Source organism: Oryctolagus cuniculus, chromosome 15, assembly GCF_964237555.1.
Source record: "Oryctolagus cuniculus chromosome 15, mOryCun1.1, whole genome shotgun sequence".
NCBI lineage: Eukaryota > Metazoa > Chordata > Mammalia > Lagomorpha > Leporidae > Oryctolagus > Oryctolagus cuniculus.
The window spans coordinates 31,284,160-31,303,041 of record NC_091446.1 but is presented as its reverse complement, the minus strand read 5'-3'; the positions used below and the strand labels follow the sequence as shown (position 1 = coordinate 31,303,041).

The 18,882-nt window shown below is 41.3% G+C and overlaps 1 protein-coding gene across 4 annotated transcripts in view; it reads right to left on the bottom strand.

The window, feature by feature from the left end:
• HPSE2 (heparanase 2 (inactive)) overlaps nt 1-18,882 on the bottom strand; it is a 781,878-nt gene that overhangs the window by 228,866 nt on the left and 534,130 nt on the right. For all 4 annotated transcript variants that reach the window (XM_051824058.2, XM_051824060.2, XM_051824059.2 and 1 more), the window contains one exon: nt 1,618-1,665. In XM_051824058.2, coding sequence (XP_051680018.1) covers nt 1,618-1,665 — 48 coding nt within the window. The remainder of the gene's footprint in view (nt 1-1,617; nt 1,666-18,882) is intronic.

Here is an 18,882-nt window from a genome sequence, read left to right as displayed (position 1 = left end):
TGTATCAACTAATTATCTTTATAAGTCAAGTTGCACTGGAATTACAGGTCTTTGCCATTGTAAGTTTCTTCTCAGACTGTCAGAGTTAATCCCCTCTCTTGAGGCTGCTTTATTCTGTTATATTTTTTTTAACCTGCTTCACATAAGTGACTCACTTAGCGCTTAGTAAGATTATTGCTATTAATATAATGAAGTATTTCTATTTTCCTTTTCATTTGCTATATGGAACAATTAAAAACTATTTTCTCTCTTAGACAAGGAAATTCATCCCCAGAGGAAAAGCCTATAGGGAAAATGGCAGCATGCTTAGATCCACAGTACCTTTCACTTGCAACAGATTAATTGAAGAGTGCACATAATAACTGAGTTCTCTAAAATGTGTTAGTGTTTTGTTTTATTTTTTTATTTTTTTAACTTTTATTTAATGAATATAAATTTCCAAAGTACAGAATATGGATTATAATGGCTTCCCCCCCATAATGTCCCTCCCACCCGCAACCCTCCCCTTATCCACTCCCTCTCCCTTTCCATTCACATCAAGATTCATTTTCGTTTCTCTTTATATACAGAAGATCAGTTTAGCATACATTAAGTAAAGATTTCAACAGTTTGATCCCACACTGAAACATAAAGTACTAGTTATAGCATTAAATCTCAATGTACAGCACACTAAGGACAAAGATCCTACATGAGGAGTAAGTGCACAGTGACTCCTGTTGTTGACTTAACAAATTGACACTCTTGTTTAGGGCCTCAGTAATCACCCTAGGCTCTTGTCATGAGCTGCCAAGGCTATGGAAGCCCCCTGAGTTCACTGACTCTGATCATATTTAGACAAGGCCATGGTCAAAGTGGAAGTTCTCTCCTTCCTTCAGAGAAAGATACCTCCCTCTTTGATGACCCATTCTTTCCACTGGGATCTCACTCGTGGAGATCTTTGATTTAGTTTTTTTTTTTTCCCCCAGAGTGTCTTGGCTTTCCATGCTTGAAATACTCTCATGGGCATTTCAGCCGGATCTGCATGCCTTAAGGGCTGATTCTGAGGCCAGAGTGCTGTTTAGGACATCTGCCATTCTATGGGTCTGCTGTGTATCTCACTTCCCATGTTGGATCATTCTCTCCCTTTTTGATTCTATCAGCTAGTATTTGCAGACACTATTCTTGTTTATGTGATCCCTTTGGTTCTTAGTCCTATCATTACAATCAATTGTGAACAGAAATTGATCACTGGGACTAGTGAGATGGCATTGGTACATGCCACCTTGATGGGATTGAATTGGAATCCCCTGGTATGTTTCTAACTCTACCATTTGAGGTAAGTCAGCTTGAGCATGTCCCGAATTGCACATCTCTTCCCTCTCTTATTCCCACTCTTATATTTAACAGCGATCACTTTTCAGTTAAGTTTTAGCACTTAAGAAGAATTGTGTATTGATTACAGCAACAAAATAAAGCAAATTACAATGTTGGAGTAACAGCTTTGGGTTTAATTTTAAATGTTTTTCTCAAAGATGATAGCTTATGAACTTGGTGAAAATTATTAACTTGGTGAAAACTAATCATGTTTAATTTCATGGCAGCTGACAATAAGTAAAAGTAAAAATAGTGAATACCTACTGTTGCCAGGTAACTGCATCCACTGTGCTTCCTGCCACCTTCATGAATCTGTGAGGAACAGAAAGGAAAAAATATTGCAACTTAAAATAAGCTATCTCCCCAAGGTCAAAATAAGCCCCAAACCCCCCAAACACCATAGTTTGGGCTGACCCCTGAGCAGCTGTGATTTCTGAGAGGATATACAACCTACTCATGGCCTATCCATAGTTGTTAAAGGTCAAACTAAAGAAGGAAAAATAAGCGTATTTTCAGCTCTTCACCATCTGGAAATCAGCACCCCCAGTACAGCCTTCATGTAAGTCTATCTTCCAAAGCCCATGTATGATGGCTCCCTCATCAATTTTCTGACGTTTAAACTTCTCTGTTCCATTTCCTATTCTCTAAGCTGTCTAATCTCTGCTAGGAAACAAACAACAACATTTCCCAAGGATAACAGGATAGTAGATACCTCTGAAAAACCGCAGGCCTGTCTTAGACAGAATGTGGGAAACCCAATTTATTTATACAGGAAAAAAGTGCTATCAAATATATCCCAATGAAAGGCTGTCATACCTGCATGAGTATAGAGATCTGAGCACCACCAAAGAGAAACCCAGCTACTTCAGGAGCAGCTACTAGAGAACGGAGTCTCATGTGACAACCATGCTCAACACAAGAGAAACAGGCTTGGTTCCATGAAGTTAAGCACAGAGCAAAGCTTTACTAGCAATTCTTAACTCTCTTGTGTTCCTGGAGGTGGCAGGAGAAACAAACAGCCAGGAGGAAGCATCCAGGATTCACAGGTGGCTCAGGGTATCATAAACCCCATGTCTGTTAATAATTCCATGATTCACCCACCTCCTTTTCCCTATCCACACATGCTGTCATGCAGGAAATCAAAGGAAACACCTCGGTTCTTTAAGATATTCCTTTCATCCCTGAGACTAGAGAGGAACTTTTCTCTACAAGGAAACCATCTGTAATTGTACTTTATAACCGAATAACTATTTTACCAGGGAGAGACTGTGCTTTTCTGAAAGGCCCTTTGCATGGGCCAAAGAGCTGTGGTGTTCCACTGAGGCTCTGCTTTGGTGTGATATCAGAAGAGGACTGACTCCCTCTGTAGAGTGGAGGAGAGGAAGCACAGAGCTGGACTGTGATGAAGTTGATAAGAGAAGCAGGAACTGAGAAAGAGAGGGAAGGGGGAGGGAAAAGACAAGCAGGAGGAGGAGGCCTGCAGGGGACTTGGCTAAGCTCCTGTCTGGTTTTGCCTTTTGTGCTCCAGCAGCAATCAGCAGTGTAGAAGTAAGAATGTAAAAAAGGGACCTATTGAGCAGAATAGGCCTTTGTTTGTTTGTTTGTTTTGTTTTTTGTTTGTTTGACAGGCAGAGTGGACAGTGAGAGAGAGAGACAGAGAGAAAGGTCTTCCTTTGCTGTTGGTTCACCCTCCAATGGCCGCCACGGCCGGCGCGCTGCGGCTGGTGCACCGCGCTGATCCAATGGCAGGAGCCAGGTACTTATCCTGGTCTCCCATGGGGTGCAGGGCCCAAGCACTTGGGCCATCCTCCACTGCCTTCCTGGGCCACAGCAGAGAGCTGGCCTGGAAGAGGGGCAACTGGGACAGAATCCGGCACCCCGACCGGGACTAGAACCCGGTGTGCCGGCGCCACAAGGAGGAGGATTAGCCTACTGAGCCACAGCGCCAGCCCGAATAGGTGGTTTTTTTATAAAATTATATCTTAGAATTTTTTGCTTGAAAAAAGAATTTAGTATATGAAAACCTCAAACTTTTTTTTTACTTTTTTTTAATCTGAGAGATTGACTTTATTTTTTTTTACTTTTTTTAAAATTTTTTTATTTAATGAGCATAAATTTCCAAAGTACAGCTTATGGATTACAATAGCTTCCTCCCCCACGCCCCCCACAACGCTCCCCTCTCCCACTCCCTCTCCACTTCCCCTTCACATCAAGATTAATTTTCAATTATCTTTATATACAGAAGATCAATTTAGCGTATATTAAGTAAAGATTTACTTTTAGTGGTGCTATGTGATTTTCCTTGTCTATCTGGAAAAAAAAATAATAAAATCCTTACCTAACATTTTATTTTGTTTAAGTAACCAAAATAATAAAATGTAGTTTAGCTTAGCTTTATCATTATATTTTTAAAAGTAGCACAAAGCATTTAATATTTTAAAAAATATGATGTTATCTTTTCAACCTGAGTAATAAATTGAGCAGTAGAAAAGTCGCTTTGGCTAACTTTGAGGAAACACCATATTAAACATGGATTCATGTGAAAATTGCTATGAACTACATTCTTCCTTCTTCCTTCTTAGCAAAATTATGAGACCAGCTTCAAGCATATGGAAGCATTTCTACATTTATTCCTAAGAGGAACGACTGAATTTGTAAATAATGTCAAACAAAGCATGCATTTCCAAAAACTACCAAGATGACCAAATATACTCTTGTTTTTAAAGAAGTTTAAAAACTTCAGTTTTCCAATGTCTTTGAATAACAGTTTCTAAAAACTAGAAAAAGAAAAACCAATCACATATATTACAGTCAATGAGTTTAGGGTATTCTGCACCCCCATAATTCCTCCCTGAAAATAGGGCTTTCTTCTTTATATTTATATCATTCCCATATTGTTTTTTGTTTTTGCTTTTTTTAAGATTATTTATTTATTTATGCGTCAGGCAGAGTTACAGACAGAGAGAGAGTAAGACAGAGAGAAAGGTCTTCCATCCGATGGCGCACCCTCCCCCCAAAATGACCACCATGGCCGGAGCTACGCCGATCCAAAGCCAGGAGCTAGATGCCTCTTCCTGGTCTCCCATGCAGGTGCAGGGCCCAAGCACTTGTGCCATCCTCCACTGCTTTCCCCAGCCACAGCAGAGAGCTGGACTGGAAGAACAACCGGGACTAGAACCCGGTGCTCATATGGGATGCTGGCACCGCAGGCAGAGGATTAACGTAGTGTGTCATGGTGCCGGCCCCTCTATATGGTTTTGATATCTACTTCAGCACTGCAGAAGACAAGAAGTCCAAAAATGTCATAATTTTCTTTGTTCAAATCTAACACTGGTGAGTTCTTCTGCTCTCTAGTTCTGCCCATAGTTTAAAAACAGGCCCACAGCGTCATGGCTCTCTATGTTAATCCTCCACCTGCGGCGCCAGCATCCAATATGGGCCCCAGTTCTCCTCTTCCAGCCCAGATCTCTGCTGTGGCCTCTGGGAAAGCAGTGGAGGATGGCCCAAGTGCTTGGGCCCCTTCACCCACCTGGAAGACCAGGAGGAAGCAACTGGCTCCTGGCTTCGTATTGGCGCAGCTCCGGCCATTGCGGCTGTCTGAGGAGTGAACCAGCGGATGGAAGACCTCTCTCTCTGTCTCTCCCTCTCACTGTCTGTAACTCTACCTGTCAAATAAATAAACAAAAAATCTTTTAAAAAACCAGGCCCAAACCACATAAATGAATAATTTCAACGCAGCTGCAAAATGCTCAGTAACAATAATCTTAGAGGTGGAATAACATGCACACAGAATAGTGCCATCAGCACCAGGACATGCACTGGCACTCAGATGGTTTGTTGGTGCTGCAGGCAGAAGCCCAGCCCACTACACCACAGCGCCACAGTGAAATACCACTGGGAAAGTGAAATTCTATTTAGGATCTGTTACTCTCCAGGGATTTTTCCATCAGTCACTTCCTAAGTTCTACGCATGTACGAGTTAAAGAAGACCCAGAATGCCAATACTAACAAAAAGAGAAGATTTTGTTTTATCAGGGTTGGATATTTCCAGTCTTGAAATACGATGACAGAAATTTGGATTATAATTTCAGAAGAAAAGGGGTATATGCTCTCCTGCTTACTTCTACTCGTGCAAAGATGGATAAGAGAGGAAAGGGGACGAGAACTTGTTCCACAGGAACTCAGCCAATGCCAGGCAGACATTTCAGTGTTTGAGAGTCTTCCTTCCGAGACTCAATCTGCTGCAATAGCAGAAAGTAAATATCCCCTTTCATTGCGAGAGTTCCTCTCTTTCCCTGGGAGACTCCAAATCTGGGAGAATTTCTTTCCTTTTGTTACCCACCTGCACATACGACATGTCTGAAATATTGTTTAGCTTTCTTTCCCAGGGCATATCACAGCTCTCTCTTACAGTAAGGCCCATCTTTTTTCATGTTTGGGGTTTGAGTTCTATTTTGGGACCACAGAGTACAATCCTAAACACTGGACTCTGAATCTCGTTCCCAGAAAGAGGATAAATCCTTCACAGGGAACTCAGTGTATAAATGAGTACATACTTCAATAAGAGTAAAACAGCTTGATCTTTCTTGTCCACAGAGAGAATCCTTGATTATGTAACTAACATAAGTAAGATGTGATAGCCATTCTACACAGAAACTTAGGAAAACCATATGACAAAACTATCCACCTTGTGTTAACCCAGGCTGAATGTAGAATAGTAACAGATTTAGAGGCATCTTCCACTTGGTCCAAAGGCATTTACTTTTCCATGACTGACTATATGGAGCTATACTGGGTGCTGCATAGAACAAATGAAATGGTGACATCTCTCTAACCTGCTGTCTCCTCTCTCCCTTCCTTGCTTTAATCCTTCATTCCTATCTCTCTTGCGTGTGTACCTTCTCTTCACTATTTATTTCACACTGGTAGCAGACTGGTGAACAGAAGCTATATGTTAACTTTAATGCTAGAACAATCTCTATTTAGGATTCCCTTTGGGAGCTTACATTTCCTTTGGTAGATTTATAGAGCCTTTAACATACAAGACTTTAGATGGATGAGATTCTTCAATCTTTCTTGTTGATGGAAGTTATACTCGTTTAATTTAGGTAAGTAGTTTATATATTTTAGAAGTTTTCTATTATCATTTTAATTTTATTAATGATGAAAACTGCTTAAGGCTCAAAATCACCCATGTAGTAAGATGTAGATCTGGAATCCAAATCCAATTCTGACGCTAAAGCCCTGTTTTATAACCATGCAGACATAGCAAATGATACATGTGGCTCTGCTTGCTTCATTTTCCTGAGCCCATGGTATTTGATCTATTATTCCCTCAGTTATCTGAGAATTGGCCTCAGAATCCTTCCCAAGATAGGGTGATGGGCACTACCACCTGAAAGTGGCCCCTGAGATGATTCTTACCTGCTGCTAGTGAGGAATTGGGAAAAGGAAGGCTATAGAACAAGGAAGGCAGATGTAAGATGGTAACACATGTAAGAGAACCAAATCGGTTTGCTTGATTAGGATGAATTTCAAAAAGCACAGGGGTGATGAGAGAACATATTGAAATACATCTGGAAGGCTCTGGCTGGAACTGGAAGTGCTGATTAGCAGAATATTATGATAGACGTGTCTTGACAGTCTAAAATGCTGCCGAGGAAGTTGTAAATACTTGGATTCAAGCAAAAAGGACTATACCTACCCTGACATGATTTTCCCTGGCTACAGAGCCTGGTGGGAAAGAGGATAAATGCATCAGGATGCGACCGACTATGACTTTCACACAGAAAAGAAAACTTTGCAAAACCTCAAGCCCTGGTTAGAAGCTGACTCTATAAAAGTGAACATTGCAGAATGGAGGTAGGAAAGGATTATATTTTATTTTGTATGACAGACTGTTTTGCTTAGTTTAAAGACAATTTCAGGAAAACAACACCACAGAATAGAGACAGAATGAACCTTAGAGTGAGACAGATAACAGATTTGAAATCTGAAGCCACCTTTCATTAGCCATGTCACCTTGGGCAAGATGTTTAACCTCCCTGAACCTTTTCAGATGGAAAGAACAGCACCCAATTCCCACATATATTGTGAGGATTAAGAAGAACACGGACATGAAGGAACAAAGGTAGTTCCTGGTCCACTGCTGACATTCAATAAATGTGCATTTCTTCTCCCTGGCTCTGGCTTTTGAGCTTGGCAAGTCATTTACCAATTGCATGACTCCATGTTTTGATCTGTAAAATAAAATAATAAAACTCAGGCTCCATCTGTGTTACAAAGTGGTGAATCTCCAACTCTGGGGTACAAAGACTCCTGTGGAGTCCTTGTTCAAAATTACAGTATGCGGGTCTCATCACCACATATTCTGGTTCAGAAAATCTGGGTTGAAGCCTGCAAATCATGTTTTTTAAAAAATATTTATTTGTATTGATTTGAAAGGCAGAGGGAGAGGTATAGGGAGAAGGAAAAGGAGAAGGAGAGGGAGAAGGAGGAGAAGGCGGAGAGGGAGAGAATTTTTCATCCATGGCTGGGTCAGGCTGAAGTCAGGAGCCAAGAACTTTTGGATTTCCCAAAGTACTTAAGCCATCACTGGCTGTGTCACAGGGTTTGCATTAGCAGGAGGATGGATCAGAAGTGGAGGTGGGATTCAGTCCCAGGTACTCTGATATTTGATGTGAGCATCCCAAGTGACAGCTTAACCTGAGCTCATGCTACATGTTTAATGTCCCTCTAGGTGCTTCTAATGCATGAGGGCGTAGACCACACCTTTGAAAAAATTTGGCAGCATCTGTGAGGGTACAGCATTCTTGGAGGAGAAAGCAGTGTTGTGAAGGAAAGGAGAAAAGGAACAGAAAAGAATAAAGTCAGGAAATTTACCTTGCAAAACATCAAATCTGTTTCATACTCCAGTCTCCTCCAATGTTCTTTTTTAAAAATATTTATTCATTTTATTTGAAAGGCAGAGTTAGAGAGGGAGGGAGGGAGGAGGAGAGAGAGAGAGATATCTTCCATCTGCTCCACAACTGCTGGAGCTGAGCCGACCTGAAGCCAGGAGCCAGGAGCTTCTTCTGGGTCTCCCACGTGGGTACAGGGGCCCAAGGACTTGGGCCATCTTCCACTGTTATCCCAGGCCATAGCAGAGATCTGGATCAGAAGTGGAGCAGCCGGAACACGAACTGGTGCCCATATGGGATGCCGGTGCTGCAGGTGGTGGCTTTACTTGCTATGCCACAGTGCCACCCCCACACCAATGTTCTTTTTTAATTCTCATTCCAGACTGACATCTCTGGTATCAGAGACAGAGAAAAACATCCTCTGTCACTAGAATGATGGGAATAATTCATAAACTTGAGTTTGGGTCAGGAATTAAACAACTTCTCCACTCAGGAGAGTAAATTCCAGGAAAAAATAAAAATAAAAGAAAGCCAGTGGGGCCCAGCACTGTGGCTCACTTGGTTAATCCGGCGCCACATGGGAGACCAGGGAGAGGCACCTGGCTCCTGGCTTCAGATCAGCGCAGCACCGGCCGGAGGGTCATTTGGGGGGTGAACCAACGGAAGGAAGACCTTCCTCTCTCTCTCTCTCTCTCTCTCTCTCTCTCTCTCTCTCACTGTCTAACTCTATCTGTCAAGTAAATAAATAAATAAATAAAAAAGAAAGCAAGTTTAGAAATTACTGGCAGTTAACACAATTCTCCAGTAGAAAAGTGGACCCTGGGATTAGCCTGCTTCACTGTTAATGAGCACTGAATGAACAGCTTGGTCTCTTTCTAAAGGCAAAGAGATGGGAACTCTCTTCTTGGGAATCAGAGGAACACACAGTTTTCTCCACCTGTAGTTTGGTCAAGTAATATAACTTTTTCACAGTTGAAATAAAGCAGACCAGTTATTAGGAGTAACAATGTGATAATTACACTGTGCACCAAATTGTCCCCAGCTGTGGATTTTCCCACTCCAAACAAGAATGGGGCAGAAGCAGGTTTGTAGGCAGGAAATAAAGCTGTAATCAGCCTTAACATGGTGACATGTTATTGTAGCTAATCTTTCTAGTTTCCTTCCTCATTCAATTTTCTGAACTGCTTAGAAGGCTGCATCAAGTCATATGCAAAAAAAGTATTAAACTAAAACCTTCCCTTTATCTTTGAAATACATCCATCTTTCTTAACGATTGTGGCTATTTCTCTTTTTTTAAATTTTATTTAAGATATACAAATTTCATGTATTTCATATATGCACATTTATGAACACTGTGATACTTCCCACCCTACCCTCCCTCCTCCTCCTTTTCTTATTCCTTCTCAATTTTATAGTCATCTTTCAGTCTACTTTATACTCATAAGATTAACCCTACACAAAATAAAGAGTTCAATAAACATTAAGACAAAAAGATGTTCCTCAACAGTAGAGACAAGGGCTGTAAACAATCATTAGTCTCAGGATGTCAATTTTATTCCTATACATCACATTTTTGGTGCTCTGTTAGTTACCACAGATCAGGGAAACATATGGTATTTGTCTTTTTAGGACTGGCTTACTTCACTAAGAAAAATATGAAGTTTTAAGTTGAAAATGTTTTAATATATTTGTCTTCTTACCAATGGAGTAATAAAATATAGTTTTTAGTATGTCTTTGTGGAAGAATGTACCCATGAAGTCAAGAGTGCCTAGGGCCCACATAAGTCATAATGGAAGCTTGTGTTTAATAATACAGTGAAATTTCTATATTTACTTACCCATATAGCCTTCATAGCTCTCCGTGCTTTGAGTAAAACCCAAGATCTATAAATCAGCACATTTAGTAGAAGTACTGATAATTAGACCAACCAGAGAGTGAAATTCTGGATATAAAAAGCAATTTTTCTATTTCTGGTTTGCTGACCATTGAACATAAAACATATGGGCTACTCTAAGGGCAAAACCCATTATTTGCTTCTGAGTTCTATTCTGCTTCTTTCCCCTTTGCTCAAATTTGAATACTTTCCATAGATTTCTGGGTCACCAAATGAACAGAAACCTGTTCTAACATAAGTTTGAATTAGAATATTCCACTAGCAACTCTGGAATAATGGGATGACTTCTATTCTTCCATTTATTCATACAACAAATTTGAGTAATCTGAGTACCTACTTTGTATTACATTTTCTGCCAGCACTGCATATACAATGGTAAAAGCAACAGATATGAGTCCTCCTCTTATAGTTTTTATAATCTATAAATAACAAGTAAACAATCGCATAGTGACAAACTGTGATAAATGCTATGAAGAGATCTAACAGTGTGTGTTAATGGAGATTACTTAGCTAGGTTCCACAAGGAATGATTCTAAAGAATGAGAAGAAACTAGCCACATGGCAAGTGGAAGGAAGCTTGGTATGTACCAGGCAGTGAGGAAGTAAGAAAAAGGGAAAGCAGTAGAAGATAAAAGTGAAGAACCAGACACTGGCTAGCTCATTCACTGTAGAACATTTTAAGACATGATAAAGATATTAAATTTTATTCTAAGAGTGATGAAAAGTCATTAAGGAGTTTTTAACAAATGACCAACAATCTGAATTATGGTTTTAAAAGATTTTTTTTCAGCAAGTGAACGGTGAATAGATTGGAGGGAGCCATGAACAGAAGCAAGTAGACCAGCAATGAGGCTATGGAAACACTTGCCAATTTCTTAAAAAGAATTATGTATTTGCAAGAGCGATAGAGTTGGAGCTGGTCCATCCTCTGGTTCCTTCCCCAGATGACTGCGGCAGGCTGCAGGCAGGGTCTGGAACTCTATTCAGGTCTCGCAAGTAGGTGGCAGGAGCCCAAGCACTTGGGCCATCATCTATTTCTCCCCAAGTGCTTTAGAGGAAGCTGGAACAGTAGTGGAGCAGCTGAGCCTTGAACCAGAACTCCAAAATGGGTTGCCAGTGTCATGATGAGCAGTTCAATCTTCTGTAGGATAATGCCAGCCCCTCCAAATTTTAACTTTTGACCATCTCTGCCAAACCAGAGTTTATAATCTAATACTATATAATCTAATACTGTCCAAACATGTTAGTGGAAATTAGTCCCTTCAAGATGATCTCTGAGAATAAAACTCTGGCCAAGTCAAGATATTCTGCATACAGAATTTTCTTCTTGAAGTTTGAGAATGTAAACTAATACATTAAAGTATCTTGAAGTATTTCAGTAAATGTGTGGATACCAGTATTTCTCAAACTTATTCGACCATGGAGCCTTTTATTTTTTTTCCCATCCACATAATGTTAATATTTTGCAGAACTCAGGCCGGCGCTGTGGCTCAGTAGGATAATCCTCCTCCTTGTGGCGCTGGCACACCGGGTTCTAGTCCCAGTCGGGGCGCCGGATTCTGTCCTGGTTGCCCCTCTTCCAGGCCAGCTCTCTGCTGTGGCCAGGGAGTGCAGTGGAGGATGGCCCGAGTACTTGGGCCCTGCACCCCATGGGAGACCAGGATAAGTACCTGGCTCCTGCCATCGGTTCAGCGCAGTGCGCCGGCCGCAGTGCGCTGGCCGCAGCGGCCATTGGAGGGTGAACCAATGGCCAAGGAAGACCTTTCTCTCTGTCTCTCTCTCTCACTGTCCTGTCAAAAAAAAATATTTTGCAGAACTAATTTTCCCAGGGCACAGTTAAGGAAGTGCTGCCAGTCATCTGAACCAAGAGTTAATTTTAAGTGGTGGGTTTACCAGACCTCCTCTTCTCCACCTTCTTTCATTTATTATTTCAATGATTCAGACAATGGCTGTTGAATTCTCATATATATTATGGGATATCAAACTTTTTCAGGTTATATTTCTTTTTTTTTTTTTGACAGGCAGAGTGGACAGTGAGAGAGAAAGACAGAGAGAAAGGTCTTTCTTTGCCGTTGGTTCACCCTCCAATGGCCGCCGCGGCCACACACCGCGCTGATCCGATGGCAGGAGCCAGGTGCTTCTCCTGGTCTCCCATGGGGTGCAGGGCCCAAGGACCTGGGCCATCCTCCACTGCACTCCCTGGCCACAGCAGAGAGCTGGCCTGGAAGAGGGGCAACCGGGACAGAATCCGGCTCTCGACCGGGACCGGAACCCGGGGTGCCGGCGCCACAAGGCGGAGGATTAGCCTAGTGAGCCACGGCGCCGGCCATGTTATATTTCTACCTTCTGTTTCCTATCAAATAAACTTTTATTTTGGCATTGTCAAAATTAGTAAGGTTTTAATTCTTTCTGAAATCATATATTTCTAACTTGTTTTTGGTTGTGGATCTCCTATGAGATAGTTAATCCTGAATTGATTTACATTTCCTAATAACTAATTGTCGCTCCCCCTCTTCGTGGAGGAGCAACACTAAGCCCTGCCTAGGCTTCATATCCGAGTCACGGCACCATTATGTCGCTCCCCCTCTTCGTGGAGGAACGACACAGGACCCTGCGCTGTTCTTTTGTCTGCTCGGCCCTCCCCGGGTTTGCTGCTGGTTCTTCCCGGGTTGGCTACTATCCCTTCCACCTCCGTGGAAGGGCAGTTCCCCCTGGCCACATTCCCCACTTCCGCAGGGGAGCGGCACACCGCCGGCTGGCTCTCTCGGGGGCTGCACAGGTGTTCCTTCAGCTAGATGTTCCCCTTAGATGTTCCCCATAGATGTTCCCTGGTGCATGCCGTCTCTCTCCTCCTTTATAGTCCTCCTCCGCCAATCCTAACTCGGCTGCCCACACGCCGAGTACGCTGCTCTCCTCCAATCAGGAGCAAGTCCTACAGTTTATTAGCTGAACTGGAGGCAGCTGTGCGGAAGCTGTTTACTTCTCTCCCAGCGCCATATTGTGGGAGAGCAGATGCATAGAATAAGTCTTAATTCCAGTAACTCAGTCTAGTCCGGGCTGCTCCCCACACTAATTATGTTACATATCTATTCATATACTTATTATTCATTTGTATATCTTCTTAGGACAATTAGTAAGTCAAATTCATTCTGCCCATATTTTTAATTAAGCTATTTGTCTTCTTATTGCTGATTTGTAAGAATTCTTCATATATATTCTGGATACAAGTCTCTTATCAGATATATGATTTATATATATTTTCTCCCATTCTATGTGTTATCTCTTCATATTCCTGATGGCTTCATTTCATGCATAAAAGTTCTTGTTTTGATAAAGTCCAATTTATTAATGTTTTCTTTTATCACATATATTTTTGTGTTTGCTATGGTATGAATGTGTCTCCCCAAAAAGTATGTGTCAGAAACTTAATTCCTAATGCAAGTATTAGGAGGAATTTTAAGAGGTGAAGAGGCCATAAGGGCTCATCCCTTCATGAATAGATTAATTGCAAAGTAATGAGTGGGCTCATTATTGCAGGTGTGGGTTCCCTGTAAAAGGATAAGTTCAGCCCTCTTGCTCTGTTTCTCATCCTCTTTGCTCTTCTACTGTGAAATATCATGGCACAAAGGCCTTCACTAGATGCTCAGAACTCAGTCTTGGACTTCCTAGACTCCAGAACTGTGAGGAAATAAATTTATGTTCTTTATAGATAACTAAATATCAGGCATTCTGCTACTTAAGCACAGAATAGACCAAGACAATGTTGTATACAAGAAATCATTGCCTAATCCTCAATAGGTTTAATTTCAGGAAGTATGTGTTTAGTTTCAACAATCACCCTTTTGTTTTGTTTGAACTTTTATTCATAGAAATGTTTTTACTCTATAATCCAATATCCTACTATGTATTCATATGTGCAAATTACTGCTTTTTATTTTTAAACATATATTTACTTTTTTGAAAGTTAGTTTCAGATAGAAGGAGAGACAGAGAGAAAGACAGACATCTTCTATCAGTTGGTTCACTCCCTAGATGGCTGCAGCAGCCAGTAATGGGCCAGGTTGAAACCAGGAGCCAGGAGCTTCATCCAGGTGTGGATGGCAGGGGCCCAAACACTTGTGTCATCCTCTACTGCTAAGGTTCTGCCTCAGCAGGATGTTGAGCTCAGGAGCCAGAGTTGAGAGTAGAATCCAAGTATTCTGATGTGGGAGGTGGGTGTGTAACTATTAGGCCAAACATCTGCTTCCTTAAGTAGGTTTTCTAGGGCACAGAGGCAGATTCTTCTCTGCTGCTGAATATGGTTAAAAATAAGTCTCTCTTTGAACTGGAATCTTTTTTTGTGGGCAGGTTTTATTTATTGATCAACACAAGAAAAAAATAATTATAATAGGAAACAAACTTCTAAAACAATGTTTCACGATAAAAAGAAGAGTTTCCAAGATGGCTGGATAGTGAAAAGATGTAATGCTTTAGATGACTGGAAAATAGCAGAAGAAAAACTGAGGAAGTACATTCCCGTGGGAGAAATGGGAATTTTGCAGTGGAAATTCTACAGAGGAAAGAGTGTTGCCATGAACAGTGTGGAAGGTGTAAATGTACGGCAGCAAATGGGACACCAAGAAGACCCCACAGCCGGGAGCTAGAGGTCACTCCAAAGCTGGAGAGCGAGATGAGAGCAGATTACGCAGACCATGCCATTGGTGATATTACTGAAGGGAGAGCCATGCAGTCCACACTATCTGTGAGTCTGACCTGGAACCCTAACAGTGGTGGGGAAGGAAGGGTATCTGTCTAATCCAGTGAAAAAAATCACGTTTCTTTCCCCTCATCTCCCAACAAGGGCACCTGGCAACTGGCGGAGAGAAGGCACCATTTTGACAAAAGTAGAGGCTGCTATGGTTCTTGTGTGCACTTGTGATCAGGGGATTTTACCAGAGGGAAAAATATGTGTTCCCCGAGTCTGGCTGGGTTGATAGGGGGCTAGGGACCCATGTAGGATGGTGAGGTACCTTCATCTTTTCAACATATCACAAGCTCTGAGGATCAAACTGCCAAGGTGGAGCATCAGCAGTCAGTGGGCTTTGGGAACATTGAGATGTTCCCCATGGATGAGACAAGTTAGTGAGTCAGAGGATCCTTGGCATCCCATGACCCTGGGAGCCTGGTGTGCTGTGACTGTGGGAATCCTGTTACTGCACAATAGGGCATGGAGGTATAGCTGAGTCTCTGGGCAATCGCTGTGTCTGGTGCAACAGGTTCAGTACTACCTGAATGATTGAGGTGGGTCATTGCTGAGAGTTCTGAGCTCACACTGAGCACAGATAGCTTGTGCAGTTCATGTGGCACTGAGGATGTGTTGCATCCACTGTGGGCTAACCCAGGCATTAATCACTGTGAGAGAGAGGAGGTGAGGCTGTGATTAAGCCTAGAGAGGTGATCATACCCTCCCCCTTGCTGAAAATAGAGGAGATGTACCACTCCAATTAAAAGATACAGAATGGCTGAATGGATTAAAAAACAAGACCCATCTATTTGCTGCCTACAAGACACACATCTCAAAAATAAATACACACACATAAAGTGAAAGGATGGAAAAAGATATTCCAAGCTAATGAAAAGCAAAAAATGAGTAGGTGTAGCCAACCTAATAGACAAAATAATATGAAATCTGTTAAAAGAGACAAAGTCATTATGTAATGATTAAGGGATTAATTCAATTGAAAGATGTGACTATAATAAATGTCAGGGTGCTTGACCACTTAAAACAATGTTAATGGAAATAAAGGGAGTTGTAGACTCCAATACAATAGTAATGGGGAACTTCAACATCTCACTTTTATCAATGGACGGATCAACTAGACAGAAAATCAACAAAAGAACAACAGAGCTAATCTACACTATAGACCTAATGGACCTAGCTGTTATTTACAGAATCTTCAACCCACAGTTGTGAAATATACATTCTTATCATAAGTACATTGAACTTTCTCTAGGATAGACCATATGCTAGGACATAAAGTAAGTCTCAGCTAATTCAAAAAAATTGAAATCATATCATGCATCTTTCCTGTCCTCAATGTGAGGAAGCTGAAAATTAACAATTCAAGAATCTATAGAACATGTGCAAACTCAAGGAGACAGAACAACATCTCCTGCATGAACACTGGGTCACAGAAGAAATCAAAAGGGAAGTAAAAAATTTCTGGAAATGAATGAAGATGACAATACAACATATGAAAACATAAGGAATATAACAAAAGCACTGTTAAGAGGAAAGTTTACAGCTATTGGTACCTACAACAAGAAACTGGAAAGGCATCAAATAAATTAGCTATGAATGCATCTTAAGGACCTAGACAAACAACAACAAACCAAACTCAAAATTTATAGGAAAAAGAAATAATTAAAATTAGGAAGAAGTAAACAAAATTGAAACAAATTTACAGAAGATCAGTGAAATGAAGAGCCCTTTTTTTAAAAAATAAACAGAATTGACATACCATTGGCCCAAGTAACCAATAAAAAGAGAGAGAATATCTAAATTAATAAATTCAGAGATTAAAAAGGAGATGTAAAAATAGATACCATAGAAATAAAAAGAATCAGGGCCAGCGCTGTGTCACAGTGGGTTAAGGCCCTGGCCTGAGGCGCCAGCATTCCATATGGGTGCCAGTTCTAGTCCCAGCTACTCCTTTCTGATGCAGCTCTCTTCTGTGGCCTGGGAAGGCAGTGGAAGATAACCCAAGTCTTTGGGCCCCTGCATGGGAACTCCTGGCTCCTGGCTTCAGATTGGCACAGCTCTGGCCATTGCGATTACCTGGGGAGTGAACTGGTGGATCAAGACACCTCTCTGTCTCTACCTCTCTCTGTAACTCTGTCTTTCAAATAAATAAAATAAATCTTTAAAAAAAGAAATAAAAAGAATCATCAAGAATTACTGTGAAGAGCTATCACCAAAAAACTGAACAATCTAGAAAAATGGAGATTCCCGGACACATACAATCTACCAGAATTGAGTGATGAAAACACAAAATCTAAACAGATCAATAACCAAGATGGAGATGAAATCAGTAATAAAGACTTTCCCAAAAAAGAATATCGCAGGACCAGATGGCTTCACTGATGAGTTCTTCCAGACTTTTAAAGAAGAACTAATTCCATTTGTTCTCAAGGTACTGAAAACAATTGAAAGGGGGGAAATCTTCCCAAATTACCTTTATGAAGCCAGCATCACCTTAATTGCAAAACCAGAAAAAGATATAATAAAGAAAGAGAACTATAGCCCAATATCCCTGATGAACATGGATGTAAAAATCCTCAACAAAATACTAGCTAGTTGAATACAATAACACATCAGGGAGATCATTCAACAGGACCATGTGGGATTTATCTTGGAAATCAGAGATGGTCCAGCATATGCAAATCAATAATGTGATACATGGGGCCTGCGCCGTGGTGCACTGGGTTAGTCCACCTGTGGCACCGACATCCCATATGTGTGCCAGTTCTAGTCCCGGCTGCTCCTCTTCTGATCTAGCTCTCTGCTGTGGCCTGGGATAGCAGTGGAGGATGGCCCAAGTGCTTGGGTCCCAGCACCCGCATGGGAGCCCAGGAGGAAGCACCTGGCACCTGCCTTCGGATTGGCACAGCTCTGGCTGTTGTGGTCATTTGGGGAGTGAACCAACGGAGGGAAGACCTTTCTCTCTGTCTGTAACTCTACCTGTCAAATAAATAAATAAAATCTTTTTAAAAAATGTGATACATCACATTAAGAAATTGAATAATAAAAACCATATGATTATTTCAATAGATACAGAGAAAGTATGTGATAATATACAATATCCTTTCTTGACAAAAACATTAAGCAAAATTGGGTATAGAAGGAACATTACTTAACACATTCAAGGCAATATATGACAAACCCACAGCCAGTAGTATCACATTGAATGGGGAAAATTTGGAAGCATTTCCACCAAGATACAGAACCAGACAAACATGCCCACTTTCACCACTGCTATTCAACATAATCCTGGAAGTTTTAGCCAGAATCATTAGGCAAGAAAAAAGAAATAAAAGGAATACAAATTGGATAGGAGGAGGTCAGGACGGTGCCGCAGCTCACTAGGCTGATCCTCTACCTGCGGCACCGGCACTCTGGGTTCTAGTCCCAGTTGGGGCGCTGGTTCTGTCCTGGTTGCTCCTCTTCCAGTCCAGCTCTCTGCTGTGGCCTGGAAAGGCAGTGGAGGATGGCCCAAGTGCTTAGGCCCTGCACCCGCATGGGAGACCGGGAGGAAGCACCTGGCTCCTGGCTTCAGATTGGCACAGTGCACCGGCTGTCATGGCCATTTGGGGGGTGAACCAATGGAAGGAAGACCTTTCTCTCTGTCTCTCTCTTACTAACTCTGCCTGTCAAAAATATTTAAAAAAAGGAAAGGAGGAGGTCAAATTATACCTATTTGCAGATGACATGATTAGATAAACAGGGGAACCAAAGACTCCTCAATGGGAGTATTAGAACTCATAAAATAGTTTGGTAAAGTTGCATGATGTGAAATTAACACACAAAAATCAATATCCTCTATATAAACAGGCAATGACATGGGTAAGAAAGGACTTCTAAAATCAATCCCTTTCAAAACAGCTACAAAAAATTAAATACTTTGGATTAAATTTAACTAAGGAGGTAAATAGCCTCTATGATGAAAATTACAAAATATAAAAGAAATAGAAAAAGC